General features: G+C 37.6%; 1 protein-coding gene across 1 annotated transcript; it reads right to left on the bottom strand.

The window, feature by feature from the left end:
- Positions 1-282: 282 nt before the first annotated feature.
- On the bottom strand, positions 283-16,004 carry LOC143974870 (myosin-1B-like). The gene is made up of 40 exons (XM_077476648.1): positions 15,949-16,004; positions 14,593-14,808; positions 14,366-14,509; positions 14,008-14,164; positions 13,888-13,915; positions 13,686-13,800; positions 10,457-10,549; positions 10,309-10,372; positions 10,126-10,224; positions 9,870-9,973; positions 9,653-9,791; positions 9,430-9,548; positions 9,197-9,346; positions 8,938-9,108; positions 8,550-8,856; positions 8,388-8,458; positions 8,216-8,303; positions 8,016-8,133; positions 7,790-7,913; positions 7,575-7,711; positions 6,571-6,826; positions 6,247-6,489; positions 5,987-6,163; positions 5,749-5,894; positions 5,576-5,666; positions 5,103-5,492; positions 4,894-5,020; positions 4,586-4,704; positions 3,496-3,692; positions 3,227-3,410; positions 2,954-3,119; positions 2,337-2,461; positions 1,937-2,245; positions 1,569-1,772; positions 1,353-1,478; positions 1,093-1,263; positions 909-1,013; positions 725-820; positions 511-645; positions 283-418 (listed from the first exon to the last, which is right to left on the bottom strand). Exons 2-40 carry the CDS (start codon positions 14,794-14,796, stop codon positions 398-400), a joined length of 5,820 nt encoding a protein of 1,939 aa, XP_077332774.1. The 5' UTR covers positions 14,797-14,808; positions 15,949-16,004; the 3' UTR covers positions 283-397.
- Positions 16,005-19,930: the final 3,926 nt, after the last annotated feature.

Raw genomic sequence — 19,930 nt, 5'->3', positions numbered from 1 at the left:
GGGGCACATACAGTAAAAAAATTTGACGGGTTTTCAAATCCATAATCAAATCCATAATCAGTTTTGTCTTTAGTTATACTTTAATTTAACTTGATTTTTTTTTTCTTTTTTTATATTGCTTTGTCCAGATCTCTTATGAAGTGAATTTTTGACCACAATAACCACCAATGAAAAGGTCTTTTTTTTTGAAGAATTGATTTCTAGTAGATCATTAACCTGAAATTTCATAACTTTAAAAATACAATAATTTATTTCATAGAAAAAATAAATCACGAACACTAATTTTACAAGCTGAAAAGAGTTTATTTTTACATGTGTAGAAAGGATAGGAGTTAAAGAGAAGACAGAAATTCACATTCTGCAAATTTCATAATCCTCTAAAGTGTGGCGAGATTCTTCATTCTTCACTATTGCCTTTCTTTAAAGAAAAAAAAAAACAAGTTTAAGAATATGATTAGGGAAAGACTATTACTCCAGATATAAAAAATACTTAGTAATACTCTATTGTACCTTTCCGCCGATGTCACGGCTCTTTGCTCTGAGTTTGTTGACCTGGGACTCTGCAATGTCAGCTCTCTCCTCAGCTTCTCCCAATTCATGCTGGACCTTTCTGAAGCGGGACAGGTGGGTATTGGCCTGTTCCGCCTATGCAAGGGAATAGTCCAATTGTTAGTCAATGCTTCCATATACTGCATATGGATGATTGGTTCTATTTCTAACTTACAGATTCCTCTGCCTGTCTCTTGTAGGCTTTCACTTTCAGCTGAAGTTTGTCCACCAGATCCTGGAGTCTCAAGACATTCTTTCTGTCTTCCTCAGTCTAGAAAAAGTTAGAGTCAACTTTTTATAAGATTTTTTTTTTAAATTATTGTTTGAATAACTATAAGACATTAAGAAAATTACTAAACCTGATAGGTCAGTTCCTTCACTCTCCTTTCATATTTGCGGACCCCCTTTATTGCCTCTGTTCCACGCTTCTGTTCATTTTCCAGCTCATTCTCCAACTCCCGCACCTGAAGTAAACATTTTGATGTAATTTATTATCATCTTGAAATACCTAAAAAAACAAAGATGGTTTATTAAATTGCTTACTCTAGCCTCCAGTTTCTGGAGTTGTTTCTTTCCACCCTTCATTGCCAACTGTTCAGCTTCATCCAAACGATGCTGTAGGTCCTTCACTGTTTGTTCAAGGTTCTTCTTCATTCTCTCCAAGTGAGCACTGGTGTCCTGCTCTTTCTTCAGCTCCTCTGCCATCAGTACAGACTTTGAATAGAAGATGAAACAACAAAATCATATTTCTTTGCTTGAATGGATTTTTGTTAATGTTTGTTTACAAAGTGAGCCATACACACATCGGTGATGGCCTTCTTGGCTTTCTCCTCAGCATTTCTGGCCTCTTGGACAGCTTCTTCAACTTCAGTCTGAAGCTGGCTTATATCATTCTCTAACTTCTTCTTGGTGTTGATGAGGCTTGTATTCTACAAAGAATGTAGCATATAATAAAGCCCCTTATATTTACAGAATATTCCATATTGTAATTTTTACATTTCCCTAAAATGTACTCTTACCTGGGAGTGCAGAAGCTGAACACGTTCACTTGCATCCAGGAGTTCCTGCTCAGCCAACTTACGAGATCTTTCTGTCTGTTCCAATGCAGCCCGGATCTCTTCAATCTCAGCCTGCTGCAGGCTATTCCTGCGCTCCACCACAGCCACTTGTTCTTTAAGGTCTTCCTGGCTCCTGAGGGCATCATCAAGATGAAGTTGAGCATCCTTTAAGACAAATAGATAGACAATACCACTAAGGTTACCAATTTCATTCAAACCATTGAGGTAGATATAAACATTTTATTAGTACAGAATGATTATTAAGAAGCCTCCCTATACAGATACGCCTCACATTTACTATTGCTAAGAAACTGAAATGAAGAAAGTACCTTGAGTTGACCTTGCACGTTCCTCAGCTGTTTCTGGGCCTCAGCAGATTGGCGATTGGCATGGCTCAGCTGGATCTCCATCTCATTCAAGTCTCCTTCCATCTTCTTCTTCAGTCTCAGAGCATCATTCCTGCTTCTAATTTCAGAATCCAGTGTGCTCTGCAGGGTGTCAATAACTCTCTGGCTGTTTCTCTTCAGTTGTTCAATCTCTTCATCTTTCTCTGCAATCTTCCTGTCCACCTCAGATTTCACCTGATTCAGCTCAAGCTGAATGCGAAGGGTCTTAGCTTCTTCATGCTCCAGAGATCCCTATGCAATAAAAAAATAGAAGGTTTCCAAATTTGTTCTACAAGACATTATAGTCTTGTAGTCAGTTTCACTATTTAAGATACTAGTATACCTCAGCTTCTTCCAAAGCAGACTGTAGGTCACTCTTTTCTTGCTCGACTTGCTTTCTAGCCTTCTCAAGCTCATTGATTGATTTAGCTGATTCTCCAATCTGTTCTGTGAGGTCTGAAATCTCCTCTGCAATGAAATTAACATATCATGTAACTGATGCCATGTATAAACGACATTCCGGCAGACAATCCGATTGTGTGTGGGTTAATCCGATCGTTTTTCACACAAAAAATCAGACAGACCTAGAAATAAAACATGTTTCAAATCTGTCCGACAGGCTCAATTCCTATCGGGAAAACTGTTCGTCTGTATGCTGGTCCGACGGACCAAATACAATGCAAGGGAAGCTCTTGGCTACTGGCTATTGAACTTCATTTTTTAGTCCTGTCTTACGTCATCACGCTCAAAATGAACAGACATTCGAACGGGCTTAGTCCGTTTGTGTGTGGCCAAGTCCGTTAGTTCGGAAAGGCCCGTCAGAACTCTGCCGAAAGTCCGTTGGGAAGACCGTCGGACCTAGTCTGTCAAGAAAGTTCGGTCATGTGTACACGGCATAATACTTCATCTCATGTATTGCATGAGGCTAATATATAAGTAGGATCTCCATTTAATGCTTACGTTGCAAGTTCTTGTTTTCACGTTTCAGAGTTTCAACTTGTTCTAGAGCTTCCTCATAAACATTTTTCATTTTAAAGATCTCTGTGCTCAGTCCCCTAGCTTCCTTTTGAGCAGCCTCCAGCTCAGCCTGGCCCTCTTCATATTTTTGTTTCCATTCAACAAGGACCTGATGAAGTTAAAATTCTTGGTAGGTGGTGCCAAAACCAATGTTTTTTTTTTGTAATACTAGGATAAAATGAATGCTTGTTTAACCTATATGTATGCTGTCATTACCTTATCAAAGTTCCTCTGCTTCTTATCCAAAGCAGCAGCTGCACTGTTTGCTCTCTGTACATCAACCATCAGATCCTCAACTTCAGATTGCAGCCTCTGTTTGGTCTTTTCTAGGGAAGCACATTTGGAGTTTACAGCTTCAACTTGTTCCTCAGCTTCCTGGAGACGTTGGGCAAGCTTCTTCCTATATTTTAAAAGTTCAAAAGGGTGTTAGGCATTCATAATTTTATATGTATATGTGTGGATCAAATTTTTTTGCACAAACATACTTGGCCTCTTCCAGTTCTTCTGTGCGTTGGATGGCATCAGTCTCATACTTGGTTCTCCATTGGGAAACTTCACCATTTGCCTTGGACAGAGACCTCTGAAGCTCAGCTTTTGCTTCCTGTTCCTCTTCAAACTGCTCCCGGAGCAAGTCACAGTCATGGCGGGCTGATTGCAGAGCATGGGCAAGGGCATTCTTAGCCTGTAAATAACATTCAACAAAAAGATTTATGTACAAGGGTTCTTCAAAAAGTTTCTGCACATTTTTATATTTATATTTTTATACAAGATATATATATATATGTATATATATATATATATATATATATATATATATATATATATATATACTGTATATACAGTGCCTTGCGAAAGTATTGGGCCCCCTTGAACTTTTCAACCTTTTGCCACATTTCAGGCTTCAAACATAAAGATATAAAATGTTTATTTTTTGTGAAGAATCACCAACAAGTGGGACACAATTGTGAAGTGGAACGAAATCTATTGGATTTTTGAAACTTTTTTAACTAATAAAAAAATGAAAAGTGGGGCGTGCAAAATTATTCGGCCCCCTTGCTTTAATACTTTGTAGAGCCACCTTTTGCTGAGATTACAGCTGCAAGTCGCTTGGGGTATGTCTCTATCAGTTTTGCACATTGAGAGACTGAAATTCTTGCCCATTCTTCCTTGCAAAACAGCTCGAGCTCAGTGAGGTTGGATGGAGAGCGTTTGTGAACAGCAGTTTTCAGCTCTTTCCACAGATTCTCGATTGGATTCAGGTCTGGACTTTGACTTGGCCATTCTAACACCTGTATACGTTTATTTGTGAACCGTTCCTTTGTAGATTTTGCTGTATGTTTGGGATCATTGTCTTGTTGGAAGATAAATCTCCGTCCCAGTTTCAGGTCTTTTGCAGACTCCAACAGGTTTTCAAAGAAAAGTTCAAGGGGGGCGAATACTTTCGCAAGGCACTGTATATGTGAAAACTTTTTAAAGACCCCTTGTACAGCCAGTATGATTTTAGTGTATAACAATTTGTAAGCTATAGTTAAGTTAAAGTAGAATGTTAATTTTTTTAAAATCTCTTTCATATACCTTGCTTTCCTCCTCGAGCTGCCTCTTAAGTTCCTCAACTTGCTGGGTAAAGCCTTGTTTTCCTCTGCTCAGCTGAGAAACCAGAGATTCTTTCTCCTCTAACTGGCGGGAAAATTCACCTAATATGAGATAATATGCAATTACTACAAATATAAGAAAGATTAAACATTTTAATTGTTACTGAAATCTACAAAACCAAATGTAGTATTTACATATACTCTGTGCCATATGAATATATATGACTATACATTTTTTATCTAATGTACTGAATGTTTGTAGTGTTCATTAATGTTGATTAGGAAGTTTACCACTCTCAGTCTGGAAGCGGGCTTTTTGAGCTGTAAGGTCATTGATTACACGTATATGCTCATCATCTTTAGACTTGAGTTCACTGAATTGATCCTCAAGAACACGATTTACTTTCTCAAGGTTGGCCTAAAAAAAGAAATACAACAATATCAATGTTTTAAATATCTTTCTGTAAAACATTGTATTCATAAAATTGAAGTTTGCTTACTTTTGCTTTGCAGACATTCTCCAAGTTACTTGCAAGGTCATCAGTTTCCATTTTGAGTTCACTCTTCTCCTTCTCCAGCTTCTGTTTTACCCTCTGGAGATTGTCAATCTGTTCTCCAAGTTCAGCCACACTGTCAGCATGCTTCTTGCGCAGGGCAGCAGAGGTGGCTTCATGCTGAAGGGTGGATTCTTCCAGATCACGTCTCAGTTTCTGGAACTCAGCCTCACGTTTCTTGTTTAGCTCAATCTGAGCAGATGTGGCACCACCAGCTTCTTCGAGCCTCTCACTGATCTCTTCAAGTTCTCTGGACAAGTCAGCTCTCTGTCTCTCAATTTTGGCACGAGCAGCACGCTCGGCTTCTATCTCTTCCTCAAGTTCTTCAATACGGGCCTAAGAAGGGACTTTCAGTTATTATATGCCATTTTAATGATTATTGGAAACAATATGTCTGCATTTTAGCTCTGTAATCTTACCTGGAGCTCCTTGATCTTCTTCTGCAGCTGAGATCCCAGAGATTGCTCATCTTCAATCCTACTTTGCAGCTGGATTATTTCAAAGTCCTTCCTGTGTTGGCAAAATAAGTAGTTGTTAGTGATATATTTTAAAACTACAGCAATTTTTAACCTTTTTTTAAAATCTTACTAACTTCTTGAGTTTTTCCTCGGCTTGCTGTTTTTCATTTTCCAGATCCATGACTGTTTCCTGAGTTAGTTTTAGGTCACCTTCAAGCTTCCTCCTAGCTCTCTCAAGGTCAAGACGAAGTTTCTTTTCTTGCTCCAAAGAGCCTTCCAGCTGATTGGGTAAAGAAATATTTAAAGTTTAATAAATATGTCTGCAGTTCAGTTATACAGCAAAAATCAAGTACAAATCAAACAAGTACTCACATCATCCACTTGTTGTTCAAGCTTGGTTTTTGCTTTAGTAAGGGAGCTGACTTTATCCTCCTCTGCTTGTAAATCATCAAGTGTTTGTTGATGAGCCTCTTGGAGAGTTTTTTTCTCCTTTGAGAGCTTAGAGATATTGTCATCCAGAGTTCCCAGTTCTTCTGTAAGGTTTTTTACCTAAAAATAGTGAAAACATTCAAAATAGGTCTACTGTGCAATCTAGACACCTGGCATTTAAGGAATATTATAATGTGCCCAACCTTGTTTTCTGTTGCATGTTTCTCTTTCTCAACTTTGGCCAATGTCAGCTCTAAGTCATCAATGTCCTTCTTCAGTTCAGAGGATTCATCCTCCAATTTCCTCTTCTTGGCTGTCAGCTCTGCATTGCTTTCCTCCTCATCTTCAAGCCTTTCTGTGATCTCTTTGATTTTGGCTTCCAGTTGAATTTTGTTCTTAATTAGGCCATCACATCTTTCCTCTGCATCAGTTAAGCTCTCACCTTCCTACATGCAAACAATGTAAAGTCATTTTAAGTATTAAGACAATATTGTATAACATTTCCGTGTATTTTTTAAGCATTTTACCGACTGCACTTGAAGCTGGAGGTCATTCTTCTCCTGCAGAAGGGCAACCATTTTCTCTTCCAGTGCTTTCCTTTTTGCTTCTGATTTAGCCAGTGCTTCCTTCGTCTTTGCAAACTCTTCCTTCATGTTAGCCATTTCCTTCTCAGTCTCAGCACTCTTCAGGAGAGGCTTAATCTTAAAGTACAGTTTCATCCATGGCCAGTGCTTGACATTCATGAATGATCTCACATTGTACTGGATGGTGTAGATTGCTTCCCTATTTTAAAGAATGCATAATAGTAAGGCTCCATGCACACTGAAGCTGATAAACTGCAGTTTATTGGCGTTTGGGCGTTTTTTGTAAAAGCCCATAAACTCCACTCTATGTTAGCCTATGTGTCCATGCACACATGGACGTTTTTCAGCTTTAATGAGCAGTGGAGTTTATGGGCTTTTTTCTGAACGCCAGAAATTCGCGTTCAAAGTGCCGTTTTTCAGGGCCAAAAAACGACAAACGCTGATAAACGCTGATAAACGCTCATTCATTAGTATTCGGCATTCTATTTTTCAATGCATTGGGGGATTTTTGGAGTGTCCTCTGTGTATTTTTATAAAAAACGCCCATTAAGGCTAACGCTGTAAAACGCTCATAAACGCTCATTAACGCTAGTATAAAACGCTGTTAAAAGCAGGTTTTTCAACCAGCGTTTTCTGCCAGCAATCTGGCGTCCAGAAATAGCTTTTTTGAGCTTCAGTGTGCATGGAGCCTAATAGGCTCATGCAGATAGGTCACACAGCTTTTTATGGGGTTATAAAATAATAAAACACAATAGCAATGCTAAACTGTTTATATGTATCTTGCTGCATGTACACAGTTTTGCATAAATGTAAATTAATAGATTGAATTTAGGGTTATAAAACTATTTTATCTTAGCTATAGGTATATTTAAATAAAATGTAAGCAAATGTGTTGTTTAATTCCTAGATCAGAGGCAGTATGTTACACCATGCAGTGTCATCAATACCTTCTATCCATCATCTTCTTGAATTCTACTCTCATCAAGAAGCCTCTGCACAGAGCCTGAGTGCGAGTGATCAGCTGGGCCAATTTATCATCTCTCATTTCTTCCAGAGTACCCAAGAGACCAGCTTTGAAAAACACCTGTGGGAAAATAAATCTCATTCAAACCAACTTTTAAAAGCTAGATTAATTCATTCACCCACAAGACCTGTTTTATACCTTAGTATGCCCAAACTTATACTGGGTGTGATCCACATCAATTGAGCAAAGAAGTTTTTCAGAAGCCTTCTTGCTGTCAATGAATTGTCCATCTGGAATTGCACTAGCATTCAGGACCTTGTACCTGAAGTTGGCCAAGTAGAGTTCAAATATTGGTTTGGCCAAATTTTATAAAAATGCTGGAACAGTTTGGAATTAAAAAAGAGAAAGTAAGTAAAATGCTTACCGTTGTTTGAAATCACCATAGAGGATTCTGCTGGGGAAGCCCTTTCGGCATATTCTGATACCCTCCAGCACACCGTTACACCTCAGCTGGTGGATGATCAGATGATTCTCCATGGTACCTGGAGGAGAGTGACACACATAATTCAAAACAAGGATCCACTTTTAAACTTCATCTTACCCAATATTATAGATGTCAGTTACCTGGAGTTTTTGTTTCATTGGGGATCAGACAACGTACAAAGTGAGGGTGAGTACTCCTCAGATTGGTCATCAGCTTGTTCAGATTTTCCTGTGGAAGATTGCATTTAGAATAATTGTCACTGCCTTAAAAAGTTATACAAAAAAGTAATTTGTTTCTATTTAAACCACTTACTCTGAACAGGGCAGATACTGTCTGAAAAGAGGAACCCTTCTTTTTCTTTCCACCCTTACCACCAGAGTCACCTGAAGAAGAGATGTAAATGTTTAAAACTATTCCATAAAAGTGTCTGAAAATTGCAGTGTTACATTATAACATTTTCAATGGATTACTTACCCTCAGCACCTGCATAGGAAGAGTAAAGTAAGGATAATAGCTTCACTGAAGACTTCTGGTAGAGGCCGATAACAGTCTCATTCAGTGGGTCCTTGTTCTTGTCAAGCCAGCCACTGATGTTGTAATCCACAGTGCCAGCATAATGCACCAGAGAGAAGTGAGCTTCCGCTTTTCCCTTGCCAGGCTTGGGCTTCTCAAAGTTCTTACACTTGCCCAGATGTTGATCATAGAGCTTATTCTTGAAGGAAGTGTCAGTAGCCTTGGGGAACATGCACTCCTCTTCCAGTATGGAGAAGATGCCCATTGGCTGTTCGGAGAAAAGCGCAAGTTACAAATTCACATTAGCTTACAACTTTGAATTGCTAATATGTAGTATGTAGACACTCACCTTCTCAATAAGCTCAATGCAGGCAGCCAGATCCATACCAAAGTCAATAAACTCCCAATCAATTCCTTCTTTCTTGTACTCCTCTTGTTCCAGAACAAACATGTGGTGGTTAAAGAACTGTTGCAGCTTCTCGTTGGTGAAGTTAATGCAAAGTTGCTCCAAGCTGTTGAACTACAGATTATGCTGTAAAGATAAGTATCTGAACTTTGCTATACATAGCCAGTGTAATATTCTCTATAAAATGTATGTTTACACTTACATCAAAAATCTCAAATCCAGCAATATCTAGTACTCCAATAAAGTATTGTCTTGGCATTTTGGTGTCCAGCTGTTGGTTAATACGGATGACCATCCACAAGAAGAGTTTCTCATAAACAGACTTGCTGAGGGCACCAACGGCATTGTTTACCTACAAATAATGACTGCAAATTAGCTTATTTTCCCAACAAAATATTCAAACAAACCAAAATATTTTACATAATGATATGCTACCTGTTGAACAGTTTGTCCCTTAGTGACAAACTCATTGCCGACTTTGACCCTGGGGTAGCAGAGAGCCTTCAGCAAATCAGAAGAGTTCAGTCCCATCAAGTAGGCAATTTTATCAGCAACTAGAAGATTTTGTGGATTTATTAAAGCTCAATTAATAGGATTGTCCAGATCAATCACCAACATTTTCCTTTGCTGGGTTTTAAAGACAAGTCTTAAACCTTACCTTCCGTGCCATCGGGCTCAGCCTGCTCCTCTCTTTGCTTCTGCTTGAATTTCATGTTACCATGGTGCATAACAGCACCAGTCAACTTGTAGATGCCATTTTTTTCATCTGGTGAGAAACCCAGAATGTCTATGGCACTCTGCAAATATATGAATATGTGTCATGTTTCACAGTTGTATCCCAAAATGCCTGAAGAACCTCTAGTATGATCACATACATCTGTAGCCATCAATTCCTCTTCATCATCGATACTTTTGACAGCAACTTCACCCTGGCTGATGAAAGGGTAGTCGTATGGGTTTGTGGTCAGCAGAAGCATTTCTGAAAGACAGAAATAGTATTGATTAAAGTGACATAGTGTAACAATCTATTAATAACGCATCTGTACAACAATACAGTATGTATCGAGATACAATTTAACTTGGCTAATTCTCTTGTTTTGTAATCCTTTGCAGAAAAGTTATGGAAATTACCAATCAACTCTGGCCTTTTATTAGTCAGGATCTGATAGAAGATGTGGTAGCTTCTTTCAGCTGAAAGCTGGAATGTGACTCTGGACTTCTCCAGCAAGTCTGTAAAGAAAAAGATCACCTTTTACTGAATGAACATATAAAGTACTCTAAGAAATAAGTTTGAACGTATCAGGCAAATCGTACAGGTCTCAATATCTGCAGAAGACAGTTTTCCTGTGGTTCCAAAATGGATTCTGATGAATTTACCCTGTAGATGGTGAAGAAACCACGTCAACACAAGTTATGTTGAGCAGAAGAATCCTTGTGTGGCCTTAATAATGGTGTTACTTACAAAACGGGAGGAGTTGTCATTTCTCACGGTTTTAGCATTACCAAAGGCTTCCAGCAGAGGGTTTGCTTGGATGATTTGATCTTCTAGTGTGCCCTGTAAATTTAAAGCAATACTTCAAAGGTGCTCCTATATGGAATAAGAGGTTGCTATGAGTCTAAATAAGTTTGTTGTAATCGTATGTACAATCTTATCAAGAGCAGTATTTAAACTAGGATTAAGGGGGAGAGTGAACTAGAATTCCATGGGGCAGACAGGTCAGTTAAGGGTCAGACATTAATGGAGGGTGGAGTGGGGATAGATGGGGGAGGGGTATGGTAGGTGACAAGAAAGTTCCCATGTTCCAAACAACCACTGGAAATTGCAGTGCCATTTGTACTACTAAACAAGATATGAAAAACACTAATAATGCTTTAAAGTATTTGTTCACCAATGCCAGAAGTCTGCCAAGCAAAATAGGTGAATTGGAAGCTCTGGTGCACGAAGAGAGCTATGATGTAATCTGTATTGCTGAAACTTGACTTCATTCCACACATGACTGTGCTATTAATATTCCTGGCTATGCACTCTTTCAGAGAGACAGGGTAAAAAGGAAAGGTGGCAGGGTCTGTCTCTATGTAAGAAGGTATCTCAAAGTGAATGTAAAAGAGGACCTGTTTGATGGAGAGTGTGATGAGTCTGAAGCATTATGGGTGGAACTGCATATAGATATGCGTAGTTAAAAGTTAATCATTGGAGTTTGTTATAGACCACCCAATGTTAATGAGGACTCAGCTCCTTGCACAGATGGAAAGTGCTGCAAGAGCTGGGACAGTGATAATAATGGGGGATTTTAACTACCCAGAAATTGACTGGAGTAATGGCACTGCAGTTAAAGGGCTAAAATTTATAAACAAATTACAAGACAATTTTATGGTCCAGTTTATTGAGGCCCCCAACTAGGAATGATGCTCTGTTGGACCTGGTAATCTCAAAACCATGCAGAGTTTATTACTAATGTTCATATAAAGGAACATCTTGGTAGCGGTGACCATAACATGATTTCATTTGATGTTAGCTGTAAGCAAAAAACACATAGGGAAAGATAAAGACACCTTAATTCAAGAGAGCAAATTTTCCAAGTATGAGGGCTGCTCTCCAGGACTTGGACTGGGAGGGAATATTGGCATCAATGGGCACATAACAGAAATGGGAATTCTTCAAAGTGACTGTTTATGAACTCACTGCAAAGTATATTCCCATGGGCAATAAGTTTAAAAGGCTAAAAATAAAACCTATGTGGCTCACGACCAAAGTAAAAAAAAAAGCTATAAACGATAAGAAAAGAGCTTTTAAAAAATATAAAAATGAAGGAACACTAGTGTCATTTAAATGTTACAAAGAATATAATGGAATATGTAAAAAGGAAATCAAGAATGCAAAAACACAAAACGAATGACAGATTGCAAAAGATAGTAGGACAAACCCCCAAAAATTCTTCAAATATATTAATAGTAAAAAGGTCAGGTCTGAGCATGTAGGCCCTTTACAAAATAATCTAGAGTGGGTGACTGGGGACAAAGAGAAGGCAAATGTATTAAATACTTTCTTCATCTCTGTGTATACAAAGGAGCATAGGGGAACTCATGTCCATAATGGGGGTGGTAGTGACACCAAATGATCCACAATGGCTCAAAAGGGATATTTTCCAGAAATATTTAGACAGAATAAAAGTGGATAAAGCACTTGGACCAGATGGCATCCACCCACGTATCCTAAAATAATTGAGCTCTATAATTTCAAATCTATTGTATCAAATTCTTAGAGACTCATTAATGACGGGAATAGTACCACTGGATTGGCATAGGGCCTATGTGGGGCCTATATTTAAAAAGGGAACAAAGTCTTTACCAAGTACCTATAGACCTACTAGTTTAACTGCTATAGTCGGGAAGGTACTGGAGAGTTTAATAAAAGACCACATAGACGAGTTCTTGCTGGAAAAAAATATTTTAAGCAACAGACAGCATGGATTCACGAAAGACAGAAATTGACAGAAATTTAACAGAATTCAAAGAGTAGTGGTTAATCATTCTTACTCTGAATGGTCTAAGGTTATCAGTGGTGTACCCCAAGGTTCAGTGCTGGGACCCTTACTTTTTAATATCTTTATAAATTATATTGGGTCTGGGATTAAAAGTAACATTTCTGACTTTGCAGATGACACTAAGCTATGCAGTGGAATAATGCCCTAATGTCTGAGGTTTAATGTTGATAATGTACATAAGTTATGTACTTGGGGACTAAGAATATGCATGCATTATACATACTAGGGGGGGTACAACTGGGGGGAATTAATGGTGGAGAAGGATCTAGGGGTTTTGGTAGATCATAAGCTCAATAATAGCATGCAATGCTAAGCTGTGGTTTCCAAATCAAACAAAGCCCTTTCTTGTATTAAGAGAGGTATGGATTCCAGAGTGAGAGATATCATTTTGCCCCTGTAAAAATCATTAGTAAGACCTCATCTGGAATATGCTGTTCTGTTTTGGGCACCAGTTCTCAAAAAGGATATCGGGGAACTGGAGAAAGTGCAGAGAAGGGCAACCAAACTGATAAGAGGCATGAAGGAGCTCAGTTATGAGGAAAGATTAGAGGAACTGAATGTATTCACTCTTGAGAGGAGGAGATTAAGGGAGATATGATCACCATGTATAAATATATAAGGGATCAATATAGTGAACTTGGTGTTAAGTTATTCACTTTATGGTCAACACTGAAGACAAGGAGGCACTCTTTATGTCTAGAGGAAAAGAGATTTAATCTCCAAATTCGGAACGGTTTCTTCACAGTAAGAGCTGTGAAAATGTGGAATAGACTCCTTGCAGAGGTGGTTCTGGCCAGCTCAGTAGATTGCTTTAAGAAAGGCCTGGATTCATTCCTAAATGTACATAATATACCAGGGTACTAACATTTATAGGTAAAGTTGATCCAGGGAAAATCCGGTTGCCTCTCTGGCATTAGGAAGGAATTTTTTCCCCTGCTATAGCAAATTGGATCCTGATTTTCTGGGGGGGGGGGGGGGGTCGCCTTCCTCTGGATCAACTGTGGGTATAGGATTAGGTATATGGGATTGTATGATATTTTTTATTTTATTTATTTATTTTATGGTTGAACTAGATGGACTTGTGTCTTTTTTCAATCTGACTATGTAACTAAGTATAGTTTGTTATAGAAGTTCCTTTGATCTCACCTGCAAGCTGTTACTTGGTCCCTTCTTCTTTCCTGCATCACCAAGGGCTGCAATTGTTGCAAAGTACTGAATGACACGCTTGGTGTTCACAGTCTTTCCAGCTCCAGATTCTCCGCTGGTTACAGATTTTACAAATGTTAGTAAATATGCACAACAATAATTCAACTGTACATTTACAACAGCTATCCCATATTTTACTCACGTAATCAGGATAGACTGGTTTTCACGGTCTGAAAGAGATTAAATACACATGTGAGTTGTTGTGCAGAAATAACTCAGTGGATGTTTCAACAACACAAGTTATTTATGAAAGGTACATTACCAGTTAACATGAACTGATAGGCATTATCAGAGATAGAGAATATGTGTGGTGGGGTCTCCTGACGCTTTTTTCCTCTGTAGCCGGCAACAACTTCGGGGTTGTACACTGGCAGCCACTTGTAGGGGTTTACAGTGACACAAAACAGGCCAGAGTAGGTCTGAAAGTTGCAGAAGTAATGCAGATTATACATCAGAAGACATTTTCATTGCAGGCTTGCTAACATATAACTTCACAAAAAACTGCAGTTTTTTTTTTGATTAGGAGAGATTGGAATTCAGTGATATTGCTAAAGAGAGGTGAGCTTCAGGAGCTTTTACCTTTGCAATAAATATATGAGAAAAATATCAATCCAGCTTACATAGATCATCCAGGCTGCATAACGCTCTTTGAGGTTAAACAGCACAGATGCCTCATTCAGGTGAGTCATCATGGCCATGTCTTCAATCTTATCGTACTTGGGAGGGTTCTGGGGGTACACCTGTTCTTCTTTGACAGTTACTTCCTGCAAACAACACAATGCTTGGTTGAGCTCACTAGTGGTCATTTGTTACATTGTAAATGTATGAATGATATTTTAGTGGTTACCCTTCCATCATCTGTCTTAACAGTGACTTTGCCACTATCACGAGCAGTAATAAAACCCTTCACATAGAGCTCTTTGGTGTCATCCACAAAGCAACTGTTCTTGGCGTCGAATGGTTTGTTCTGTGCCTCCACTCTCTCCTTCTCAGTTTTTCGCAGAAAGGGAGCAGCCGGTCCAAAAATCGACATTTCTGCGTCTGAAGACATGGTTGAGGCAGTCTGTGTAAGAGGAAATAAGAGAAATAGTTACAATAAACATGTAATGTTTGACCTGTAGCAGCATTCATATCTATGCTTCAATGCCTAGATGCTACACATGCTAAAGTAGTGTGTTTAGGGCATGGTGGAATAAAGTTTAATTTACTAAAACATTTAGAATCTGATATGTTTCCCCATAACATGCTCCTGTCTATTAGAAGGTGTGGCACTTTATATTGCAGGATGTGGGGGGAATGAAAGACGAGAATATTTTTGTGGAACTGTTTTAAGCTGAATGTGATTTTTTTTGTTACAAGTGGAGTTTGACTAGCTGAATTTGCTCCTGGCCTTTTTATGTCTTTTATGTCTTGAGTACCCTAACACTGTGATCTCCCTGTCACAATTCCCAACGGAGATCTCCCTGCCATAATCACCAATGGAGATCTCCCTGCCATAATTACCAACGGAGATCTCCCTGCCATAATTACCAACGGAGATCTCCCTGCCATAATTGCCAACTGAGATCTCCCTGCCATAATTCTGCACTGGGTTCTCTCCACCGGGGAGTTTTTGGTGTGTCTCCCTACCTGTCTGTTGTAGCTCCTCATGCTGTCATTTCAATAATTTAGAATACATATAAAACCAAGAGGTAGAGTGTGTGCTCCTCATATTGGACACAGCAGCTGTGCAGACCTGGAAACTCAGCTCAGAGACTGTTAAAATGTTTCATTCTCCAGCAGCTATCCAAAGATGAAATATCAATTTGGACTCTACTTAACCTTTGTTAAAAGAACTATTTAGCCTATTAAGTTTATGAACTAAAATAAGAAACATTTAAAATATTTTATGTATGGTAATATTTAATGTGTGTGTTCTAGCCTTTGTATTGAGTGTGGGTACAACATAAAGTTAGTAGTCAGAGCTTTTCCGTATATTTATGTGTCTTCCCAATCATATGTGTGTTACCTGTAAAGCCTTTAGATCTACCAACAATCAGGCCTGCCTAATGGGATAAAAATTGGATAGTGTAGGTAGGTCCTTATGTTACATAGTTTGCTAAATCTAAAGGCAATTGTATAGTGAGATTTTATCTGTATGGTGAGCATAAGATCAGTCATGTGTTGGCTATACGAAACAAAATCCTCTGTTATGTATACTCACCTTCTAGTGCTGCTCTTGTTGAAAATTTTCTATTCCCCTTTTAAAAGAAAAAAAAAAATAGATGATTAAGTTAAATTGAGAGGTAGGTATTGTACAGCCATCACATATCTCCATCCAGCTTAGCATCATGCAATCAGTGTAAACAGAAGAGAACTTACCAAGAGGCTACTTATGAAGGATGGACTGGAGAGTTTATATAGGGGCTTTTATACTATCTCAGCATAGCTGAACTGCCATCAATCAATGATTTTATTACCTTAACTGTACACAGAAACCCAACACTTTCAGTAAAAATAACTTAACAATTCTGAGGCATTAGTCTGTCCCTCTGCATTACCTATTACTGGCTTTGACAGGTCTAGTTGTCACTGTGTTAACTGAGCACCATACCCATAGAACATGCACGAGAGGCTGCTAGTTTTACAGGGATAACAGTTGGCGCCTTCTCGTAAAATTGTATGTGAATTATAAAAAGCTATCTATCTGTCTTTCTATCTTATCTGTCTATATATCATGCTATTTTCTTTCTTTCTTTCTTTCTTTCTTTCTTATCTGTCTATATATCATGCTATTTTCTTTCTTTCTTTCTTTCTTTCTTTCTTTCTTTCTCTTTTTTTTTAATTTCCCTTCTTTCTTTCTTTCTTTCCCTTTTTTCTTTCTTTCTTTCTATCTTATCTGTCTATATATCATGCTATTTTCTTTCTTTCTTTCTTTCTTTCTTTCGTTCTTTCTTATCTGTCTATATATCATGCTATTTTCTTTCTTTCTTTCTTTCTTTCTCTTTTTTTTTTCATTTCCCTTCTTTCTTTCTTTCTTTCTTTCTTTCTTTCTTTCTTTCTTTCACTTCTTTCTTTCTTTCCCTTCTTTCTTTCTTTCTATCTTATCTGTCTATATATCATGCTATTTTCTTTCTTTCTTTCTTTCTTTCTTTCTTTCTTTCTTTCTTATCTGTCTATATATCATGCTATTTTCTTTCTTTCTTTCTTTCTTTCTTTCTTTCTTTCTTTCTTTCTTTCTTTCTTTCTTTCTTTCTTATCTGTCTATATATCATGCTATTTTCTTTCTTTCTTTCTTATCTGTCTATATATCATGCTATTTTCTTTCTTTCTTTATCTCTTTCTTTCTTATCTGTCTATATATCATGCTATTTTCTTTCTTTCTTTCTTATCTGTCTATATATCATGCTATTTTCTTTCTTTCTTTCGTATCTGTCTATATATCATGCTATTTTCTTTCTTTCTTTCTTTCTCTCTTTCTTTCTTATCTGTCTATATATCATGCTATTTTCTTTCTTTCTTTCTTTCTTTCTTTCTTTCTTTCTTTCTTTCTTTCTTATCTGTCTATATATCATGCTATTTTCTTTCTTTCTTTCTTTCTTTCTTTCTTTCTTTCTTTCTTTCTTATCTGTCTATATATCATGCTATTTTCTTTCTTTCTTTCTTTCTTTCTTTCTTTCTTTCTTTCTTTCTTTCTTTCTTTTTTTCTTTCCCTTCTTTCTTTCTTTCTTTCTTTCTTTCTTTCTTTCTTTCTTTCTTTCTTTCTTTCTTTCTTTCTTATCTGTCTATATATCATGCTATTTTCTTTCTTTCTTTCTTTCTTTCTTATCTGTTTATATATATATCATGCTATTTTCTCTCTCTCTCTCTCTCTCTCGTTATTGACTAGTGAGTCGAGTTATTCATCATATGTAGACAAAGTTATATATTATTTACAATAGTACCGTATTTATCGGTGTATAACACGCACAGGTGTATTCATTTTAAGAGGGATGTTTCAGGCAAAAACTAAAATTTTTGTATTGGCGTATAACACGCACACACTATTTGCACCCGATTTTCATGGTGAAAAATGAGTGTTATACGCCAATAAATACTGTAATTACCCCATTAATAAATCTGTTTCACCCATGTCCCCATCAACTGTTATGAAAGTATATGTGGATAAATTTAAAGCCAAATCGATTTATTTTGTTTCACTTTAAATTCAATATATTTGCCTTTTAATGGAATTAAAATATTGCAGATTGTCTTTGGCAGACGGGCAAATGCCTTGGCCATAAAAAGAAGTGAGAGGTGTAAATAATCCCATGTCTTTTTTTTGGACTCATAAAGGATGACATCACATCCATGTATGCAGATTTCCTGTGGTCTCATCCTAGTCTACCCCACCTCAGGGAGAATCATTGCCACCCTACTGTCATTCTCCATCCAGACTCCACCATGGCCACTGCACAGCTGTTGAAGGCTGCATTAACACTTATACTGGCCTGAAGTGATAGATCGTACATAGCAGTGGAAAATCGTTTTCTTTTCTCTAAGCATTCTATTTTTATGGAGAGGGCCAATACACTTTTTTTTCTTATCTATTGATCCTTATGATCTTTTGATCCAAAACAAATAAGCATCAGGCGAAGTAAATCCAAAAACAGTCTGTTGTACTGGTTCAGGAAAAGAGTAACATTAATTATTAATATAGAAAAAGAGTATTTGTTGCACTAAAATAAGAGTGGAAAAAAAATATGAATAGCTGCTAACACAGTATTGTTGGATACAATAATGGAAATAAGGGGATAAAAGGTGTAGTGCTAAAAAATGGTGGTAGATAAGCGAAGAGTTCATACTGAATAAATTCAATAATATAAAAATGGTCTATTAATCAAAATGCAGTCCATCTGGGGAATTCGATAAGATGAAGAGAGAGAGAATTGTCACCAACACCCGTTATAACTGACCCCTACCGTCAGTGTTTGGGATATACACAATGAACAAATCACTAAATGGTCAAATCCACGGTTACTATTCATCAAACAATCCACTAGTTAAGCAAGAGATCCTTCTTCCGCTGACCCACTAGATGTAAACATCTTAATTACGGCAACACCTTGGCTAAAAAGTATGCTCCAGAAATATAGCACTATGGTCACATGTATAGGGAATGAAAGAAACACTCTCATTGCACAAACATCCAACAAAAGGGCAAATTTATTCCATTAAAAGCTGCATATAAAACTCACATGTAATATGTGCAATACAAGCAAAAGAGAAAGCATTCAGAGCTTCCTACCAACAAGATGGCGGCCACTCCTCCATCTACACCACTACGTCACTTGTCCCTTTATATGCAGCTTTTAATGGAATAAATTTGCCCTTTTGTGACTGTGATGAGTCCACAAGTTCATAGACGTACAATGGCAGGCACATAGTTTGGCAGATGTGACCATTGGTATTGTTCCTTCGCTGTTCCACCTCTAATCGTGAGTGTTTTTATTTATTCTTTTATCAGTCTGATTCCAAGGGCCCAGCATCAGGGGAAGTCAGACCATCACCTGACCTTTCTCAGTCAGTGAGGTTGGTTTACTAAAGACAAAATTACTGTTCCCCAGAGCTTAGTAAATTAGGTGAAGCTCTTCTGACTTCCACAGCCAATCATGGGTAATCAAAATGCCGTTTTCTTATTTTCCTTGCACATGATTGGGTATTTTTTGCAAACTGAAATTTTTCTACAGTCACTTAGCTAGGACAGGTGAAGATTTCTACTAAACTGAGAAAAATCCACACAAAGGACACAGTATATTAAAAGTTATGTCCCTCATGCTGATTTTTCTGTTTTTATTTTCAGCTAAATTTAGGCCTTAACAGTTTATTTGCTGTTAGTAAATCAACCCCTATGACTCAAAAAGGACTGAAGCCAAGGTATAAACATAGCAATGAGGCAGCTAGCATTTTTAGAAGAGCATATAAATCTGGTTGCACATTATTCCATATATATCCTATCTATATATATCTATAATATATAGTTCATATATATTATCAATATACTGTATGTAACAAATCGACATTTAAATGTCTTGCTACATGTAGTTGTTACTTTGGCATGATATGTCATGTCCACATGACCACTGGGTTTTAATTTATACCACTTGATCCCCTAATTTATTTTCTATCAAAATGAGTGAGCACAAACATCCTGGGGGGCTGTATGA

The sequence above is a fragment of the Lithobates pipiens genome, unplaced genomic scaffold (assembly GCF_037356315.1).
Source record: "Lithobates pipiens isolate NorthernLeopardFrog02 unplaced genomic scaffold, aLitPip1_a1.2 Scaffold_1, whole genome shotgun sequence".
In the NCBI taxonomy this organism is placed as follows: Eukaryota; Metazoa; Chordata; class Amphibia; order Anura; family Ranidae; genus Lithobates; species Lithobates pipiens.
This window is presented reverse-complemented; position numbering and strand designations above follow the sequence as displayed.